This window comes from Scyliorhinus torazame, chromosome 14, assembly GCF_047496885.1.
Source record: "Scyliorhinus torazame isolate Kashiwa2021f chromosome 14, sScyTor2.1, whole genome shotgun sequence".
In the NCBI taxonomy this organism is placed as follows: domain Eukaryota; kingdom Metazoa; phylum Chordata; class Chondrichthyes; order Carcharhiniformes; family Scyliorhinidae; genus Scyliorhinus; species Scyliorhinus torazame.
The window spans coordinates 162985953-162993974 of record NC_092720.1 but is presented as its reverse complement, the minus strand read 5'-3'; the positions used below and the strand labels follow the sequence as shown (position 1 = coordinate 162993974).

The following is an 8022-nucleotide window of genomic DNA, read 5'->3' as shown; positions in this document are numbered from 1 at the left end:
AATGGCCTCCTTCTGCACTGTATGGTCTATGTTTATATCAAACACACAATCGAAGGATAAAACCGGTCTTAAGTACAATTCGACTCAAGTGAATTGAGGCCATTTTACGCTCCGCCTGAGTGTCTTTTGTGTTGCTCTCACAGTACCTGGGAAGATGGGGCCAGGGCAAAAGAAAGAAAGTGGCCACGTTGTTAGTGTCCCTGCTGGAAAGAGAGGGAGTGTCAAGTGAGGAAAAAGACAGGACTTGCATCAGGTCTCCCACTCAGGGTAATAGCAGACTGACACTCACTGTGGAACAGTCTCTAACTGAGGAGTCAGCCCCTTCAGCAAAGGAGGAGAGGGAGTTGGAGATAATCAAGTTTCCTCTTCCTGTTTTACAGAAAGATTGCACTACTGCACCAGAGAATACAGAGAGGATAGACACCACAGATAAATCCTGACGATCATCCAAGGAGCAACTGCACATCTGTGGAAAGACATCCAGTCCCTTCACAACGTTGCTCAACACAGAGAAGGTTGGGCAGTGAAAGCATCACCTGGAAATCAGTCGGGTCAAGGGAGCTTTGACACATCATCAGATCTGAAACTGGTCAGTGGTGTGGAACCTTCCATCAGAACCAACCTTTCTGAAGGTTCGGCTGTGGGTGATCGGTCAGGGAAGAAGTATGAGTGGGCTCCAAGTGTGGTGAGAGCTTCAATCATTTATCAAGCCACTTAACCACTGACTCATTCGCACAAGTGTAAAGCTTATGTCAGAGAATCCACAGGCTTCTGAGGTGCATTTGTCACAACTACTGTTACCACAAGAGCATCCACATGGAAGAGAAACGATTCAGGTGTGATGTCTGTGATAAAAGTTTTGTGACGTCTACCAACCTCCTGACGCACCGGATGATTCACACAGGGGAGAAACCATTCAGGTGTGATGTTTGTGACAAGTCCTTCTCACAATCATCGAACCTCCATCAGCACCGACGTATACACGCAGGTGAGAAGCCATTCAGGTGTGATGTTTGTGACAAGTCCTTCTCACAATCATCGAACCTCCGTCAGCATCGACGCATTCACACAGGAGAGAAACCCTTCGCTTGCGAGGTGTGTGACAAATCATTCTCAGTGTTATCGACCCTCCGTCAACACCAGCACCTTCACACCGGGGAGAAACCCTTCACGTGCAAAATGTGTGACAAATCATTCTCATGGTCATCGCACCTTCGCAATCACCAACGCATTCACACAAGTGAGAAACTCTTCGCATGTGAGGTGTGTGGCAAATCATTCTCGCAAGCATCGACCCTCCGTAAACACCAGCGTGCTCACACAGTGGAGAAACTCTTTCCATGCAAGGTAGGTGACAAATTATTCTTGGACCCACTGACTTCCTGCGCACCCCGTCATATTCACATATACAGAATGGGACAAATCACTCCCTCAGTTATCTTTCCTCTGTGCACAGCAACACATTCATACAGGAGGCAAACTATTCACATATATGGATTGTTACAAATCATTCTCGGATTAATCAGCCCTCTGCACTCACTGGTCAGAAACCATCCATGTTGATGTGTGAGACAAACGTTTCTCACAGTTATCAGACCTTCACAGACACCAGCACATTCACACCTGCAGCTTTCACCAGCACATTCACACTGCGGCTCACCTGCTTCCCTTACCCTGAGAGTTTTCTGTGTTGTTTACCCTCCAGTGCTCACACAGGGCAACTGTCCTTCCAAAGCATTATCTGTCTCAGCAGTGTCTGTCTCCAACCTCTTCCAACATAAGCCCAATCATTTCAAGAAGGTTAATTTGACCGTTGACCAGATCGCCAAACGTCACCAATATATATAGATGGTCCTGCTTATGCAGAAGTTTACCTGCAAGGGTCAAGAGGGCAATGTCTGAATATTATATATATGTATGTTAATTTTTGAACCTTTAAATCCTAGCTTTTGAGTTGAAAATACAGAAAGATCACATGATGTTTCCTTAATTTTATGAGGTGTTTTAAAATGTAGCTTTCTTGAAGATAGCTCTGACTTTTGTCATCTGGACTCAAAACATTTTCTCTCAGAACCAACCTTTCTGAAGGTTCGGCTGTGAATATGACGGGGTGCTGAAATGTGGAACTTGTTCAAGGAACAGGTGCTACGTGTCCTTGATATGTATGTCCCTGTCAGGCAGGGAAGAGATGGTCGAGTGAGGGAACCATGGTTGACAAGAGAGGTTGAATGTCTTGTTAAGAGGAAAAAGGTGACTTATGTAAGGTTGAGGAAACAAGGTTCAGACAGGGCATTGGAGGGATACAAGATAGCCAGGAGGGAACTGAAGAAAGGGATTAGGAGAGCTAAGAGAGGGCATGAACAATCTTTGGCGGGTAGGATCAAGGAAAACCCCAAGGCCTTTTACACATATGTGAGAAATATGAGAATGACTAGAGCGAGGGTAGGTCCGATCAAGGACAGTAGCGGGAGATTGTGTATTGAGTCTGAAGAGATAGGAGAGGTCTTGAACGAGTACTTTTCTTCTGTATTTACAAATGAGAGGGGCGATATTGTTGGAGAGGACAGTGTGAAACAGATTGGTAAGCTCGAGGAAATACTTGTTAGGAAGGAAGATGTGTTGGGCATTTTGAAAAACTTGAGGGCCTGACGGGATATATCCAAGGATTCTATGGGAAGCAAGAGATGAAATTGCAGAGCCGTTGGCAATGATCTTTTCGTCCTCACTGTCAACAGGGGTGGTACCAGGGGATTGGAGAGTGGCGAATGTCGTGCCCCTGTTCAAAAAAGGGACTAGGGATAACCCTGGGAATTATAGGCCAGTTAGTCTTACTTCGGTGGTAGGCAAAGTAATGGAAAGGGTACTGAAGGATAGGATTTCTGAGCATCTGGAAAGACACTGCTTGATTAGGGATAGTCAGCACGGATTTGTGAGGGGTACGTCTTGCCTTACAAATCTTATTGAATTCTTTGAGGAGGTGACCAAGCATGTGGATGAAGGTAAAGCAGTGGATGTAGTGTACATGGATTTTAGTAAGGCATTTGATAAAGTTCCCCATGGTAGGCTTATGCAGAAAGTAAGGAGGCATGGGATAGTGGGAAATTTGGCCAGTTGGATAACGAACTGGCTAACCGATAGAAGTCAGAGAGTGGTGGTGGATGGCAAATATTCAGCCTGGAGCCCAGTTACCAGTGGCGTACCGCAGGGATCAGTTCTGGGTCCTCTGCTGTTTGTGATTTTCATTAATGACTTGGATGAGGGAGTTGAAGGGTGGGTCAGTAAATTTACAGACGATACGAAGATTGGTGGAGTTGTGGATAGTAAGGAGGGCTGTTGTCGGCTGCAAAGAGACATAGATAGGATGCAGAGCTGGGCTGAGAAGTGGCAGATGGCGTTTAACCCTGAAAAGTGTGAGGTTGTCCATTTTGGAAGGACAAATATGAATGCGGAATACAGGGTTAACGGTAGAGTTCTTGGCAATGTGGAGGAGCAAAGAGATCTTGGGGTCTATGTTCATACATCTTTGAAAGTTGCCACTCAAATGGATAGAGCTGTGAAGAAGGCCTATGGTGTGCTCGCGTTCATTAACAGAGGGATTGAATTTAAGAGCCGTGAGGTGATGATGCAGCTGTACAAAACTTTGGTAAGGCCACATTTGGAGTACTGTGTACAGTTCTGGTCGCCTCATTTTAGGAAGGATGTGGAAGCTTTGGAAAAGGTGCAAAGAAGATTTACCAGGATGTTGCCTGGAATGGAGAGTAGGTCTTACGAGGAAAGGTTGAGGGTGCTAGGCCTTTTCTCATTAGAACGGAGAAGGATGAGGGGCGACTTGATAGAGGTTTATAAGATGATCAGGGGAATAGATAGAGTAGACAGTCAGAGACTTTTTCCCCGGGTGGAACAAACCATTACAAAGGGACATAAATTTAAGGTGAAAGGTGGAAGATATCGGAGGGATATCAGAGGTAGGTTCTTTACCCAGAGAGTAGTGGGGGCATGGAATGCACTGCCTGTGGAAGTAGTTGAGTCGGAAACATTAGGGACCTTCAAGCAGCTATTGGATAGGTACATGGATTACGGTAAAAAGATATAGTGTAGATTTATTTGTTCTCAAGGGCAGCACGTTAGCATTGTGGATAGCACAATTGCTTCACAGCTCCAGGGTCCCAGGTTCGATTCCGGCTTGGGTCACTGTCTGTGCGGAGTCTGCACGTCCTCCCCGTGTCTGCGTGGGTTTCCTCCGGGTGCTCCAGTTTCCTCCCACAGTCCAAAGATGTACGGGTTAGGTGAATTGGCCAATGATAAATTGCCCTTAATGTCCAAATTGCCCTTGGTGTTGGGTGGAGGTGTTGGGTTTGGGTATGGTGCTCTTTCCAAGAGCCGGTGCAGACTCAAAGGGCCGAATGGCCTCCTTCTGCACTGTAAATTCAATGATAATCTATGATTAATCCAGGACAAAGGTTCGGCACAACATCGTGGGCCGAAGGACCTGTTCTGTGCTGTATTTTCTATGTTCTATGTTCTCCCTACAGATGCTGCCAGACCTGCTGAGATTTTCCAGCATTTTCTTTTTGGTTTGTCATAAGATTGATCTCTAATCATAAGTTCCCCTGGGTGCAGGTTCAAAACTGTATCCAGCAGTCAAAAAATGTGGCACAAGTCAGAACAGCAAAGTCTGGAACCTGACTTCTTTTTCATTTTATTTCTTCCTTTAGGTAAAGCAATCCTTCAGGTGCGAGGTGTGTGACAAATCATTCTCAGCGTCATCGACCCTCCGTGAACACCAACGCGTTCACACTGGAGAGAAGCCCTACAGGTGTGAGGTGTGTGACAAATCATTCTCTCAGTCATCGACCCTCCATAAACACCAACGCATTCACACTGGGGAGAAACCCTTCACGTGCGAGATCTGTGACCAATCATTCTCAAGGCCATCTACCCTCCGTGTCCACCAACGAGTTCATACAGGAGAGAAGCCCTTCACGTGTGAGGTGTGTGACAAATCATTCTCAGTGTCATCGACCCTCCGTAAACACCAACGTATTCACACAGGAGAGAAGCCCTTACCATGCAAGGTATGTGACTATATATTCTTGGACTTGGCGTCCGCGTACACCAACATATTCACACGTACGGTATGTGACATCTTTCCCAAGTCACCTTCCCTCTGCGCAGAGCAACACATTCACACAGGAGACAAACCATTCACATGCGAAGTGTGCGACAAATCATTCTCACGGTCATCAGACCTCCACAGACCCCAACACATTCACACTGCGGCTCACCTGCTTCCCTTACACTGAGAGTTAGCTGTTTTGTTTACCCTCCAGTGCTCTCACAGGGGAGTTGTCCTTCCAAAGCACTGTCTGTCTCAGCAGTGACTGTCTCCAACATCTCCCACCGTCATTCCAATCATTTCAAGGTCAATTTAACCATGGACGAGATTGCTAAACATCACAAGAAGACATCAGTAGACATATGCATATCTGCTTCTGCACAAGTTTACCTGTGTGGAGAAGAGGGCAATGTCTGAATAATAAATCTACATTTATATATTAATTTTTGAAATGTTAAATCTGAGTTTTTGAGTTGAAAATACAGAATCACAGGATTTATTTTGACCAATTTTGTGAAGATTTGTAAAATGTCTTGGAGATGGCTCTGACTTTGTCATAAGATTGATCTCTAATCAGAAGTCTCCTGGATGTAGGCTGAAAACTGGGTGCAGGCTGAAAACTGTCTCCAACACTCGGAAAATGTGTCACAAGATAGCACAGCAACGTCTGGACCATAATTTCTTTTTGAATTGCATTTCTTCCTTTAGGTAAAACTGGCCCATAACGCCCAGGATCACTCGTTGACTGGAGGGCGGGTTCCGTACCTCCAGGAGCTGACGGGACAGGAGGAGTTCACGAGGAAGCTGTTTGGCCTCTCCAACCCCACGATAACCAATGGTGGATCAAACATGAGGATGAGTGAAGGTGATGTCAGCAGCTGAGTGTTTAAACCATCAGGAGAGTTAATTTATGCGACAAAAGATAATAATTGTGATTTTCTTCCTCTGGCAGATACACAGGTGTTCATGGGAATATCAGATGGTGATGGAGGAGAGTTGGCAGCAGCGTCCGAGATTCCTGAAAGGGTTGACGAGGATGGGACAGAGGTGAATAACTCACAGCAATGTGGCATGGCAGCTGCAATGGAGGAGGGGGAGGAGTTTCAGGAGGGTAAGATGTCTGATTTGGAGGGTAATGTTGGTGAGTTCAAGTTAAATATTGTGGCTTGTGTGAAAGAGGAAGCCTGTGATGATCCGGCTGCTGTGGTGGAGGGAGAGCGCTCAGAACCTTCTGGAGGTGAGGAACCTGCGGCTTTGGGAGCAGAAGCTCCACCATCTCCTCAAGCAGACGGACAACATCAGGCCCATGCTGCTGGTGAAGAAAATGAAGATGATCTGAAAACTCTTGCATGCTTACATCAGGGACAGGTTCGAAGGGCCACTGCTAACTTCTTTCAGCAACATCTACAAAGAAATAATAAGATTCTTCAGCAACATCTACAAAGAAACAATGAGATTCTTCAGCAGCATCTACAGAGAGACAATGAGATTTTTCAGCAGCATTTACAAAAAGACAATGAGATTCTTCAGCAGAATCTACAAAGAGACAGTGAGATTGTTCACCAGCAGAATGAGGTTCTTTGTCAGCTTCTGCAAAGAAGCAATGAAACTTTGAATGAAATGAGGCAGATTCTATCTCAGATTGTAACCCCTGCACCTTCTGGCCAGCAGCCCAGTGCAGAGACATCTGCTGCTGGACACACCTGACACAGTAGAGTTCATGTCACGGGGACGGCAGATATTTAGAAGGCGTTAGGGTCACTCCCAACAACGTTGTATCCTTGACTGCATTATTTCCCTCTTCTGAGGCATATTTTTCTTTCAAGATATTTGCCATGACATGGAGCATCTCGATCGTGACTACAATGGTGGATGAAGCTCGAATCCTTGAGTCCTGTCTTCCTGATCACAGCATCTCCCATTTTTGAGGGACGAGGAATGGGTGAGGCCGGAATTTTAACGTTTCGCAGAGGCAACTGTCCATAGAAATCAGCAGCTGCTTCCACTCGTGCGGTTTTGGGTGAGAGGTGTCTTGAAACCTGACCCGTACAGATTAGACCTGTTAGGAGCAGGTCTGAATTCCATGGATTTGTTTGGGGATGGCTGGCGGTACCCTTTTGTAGAGAATATGGCCCTTTTGATATTACTGAAGATAGAAATTAATGTACATGAAAAGTGCATAAATTCATTGGAACTCAAAAGAACTGTCAAAAATAATTGTCAGATGTGTCAAGATGAACTGTCAAAAGGAGATGTCAAGCTATCAAGGCATTTAAACCTCCAGCCTTGAACTCTGAAGAAACTGGAGTGTTAAAAAGAATTGCAATTCATTCTGTCTTTGACATCATCTTCATGGATTGGCTGGATTAATCATACATTATCACAGTAAGATTCCTGCCGTATCATTTGATTGACAGTTCAGTTCCAAGTGGTTATGGACACTTGATACGGGACCATGAATTTCAATGGTTTTTTTTTAGACAGGATTATGCAACTGATTAATATGGATAAGGAATGTAAATGCACTAATTGTTTTTAAAAAAAATAAATGAATGGTTGACGCTTGGATATTTTATTTTAACTTCACCATGCTCTGCCCATTCTGGATACTGAGTGAGCTGATATTGGCGGTGCTGTGGCCATGGATGGAGGCATGGATTGGTTTGAATTAGCATAAAGTTGGCAAAGGGCTACACAGAGTGAATGACAAATTGCCACAGAGGATATGAGGAGCCATGGGAGTGGTTGGATGCATAAGTTGGCATGGAACACATGGGGAGGGGGAGCGGGTTCAAGGTCGGGGGCCATAGGGCGACAGAAGGTAGAAGGGACCATGTGTTGGGGCGGTTCTGGGGCATCGGTTGACATGGATGGTAAGTAGGGAGCATGTGAGGGGGGGTGATGTC

At 45.5% G+C, this 8022-nt stretch overlaps 1 protein-coding gene across 1 annotated transcript; it reads left to right on the top strand.

Annotated features, from left to right (window-relative positions):
- Positions 1–816: 816 nt before the first annotated feature.
- LOC140389198 (uncharacterized) lies at positions 817–7676 on the top strand. The gene is made up of 4 exons (XM_072473367.1): positions 817–1347; positions 4716–5075; positions 5825–5981; positions 6069–7676. Exons 1-4 carry the CDS (start codon positions 817–819, stop codon positions 6821–6823), a joined length of 1803 nt encoding a protein of 600 aa, XP_072329468.1. The 3' UTR covers positions 6824–7676.
- Positions 7677–8022: the final 346 nt, after the last annotated feature.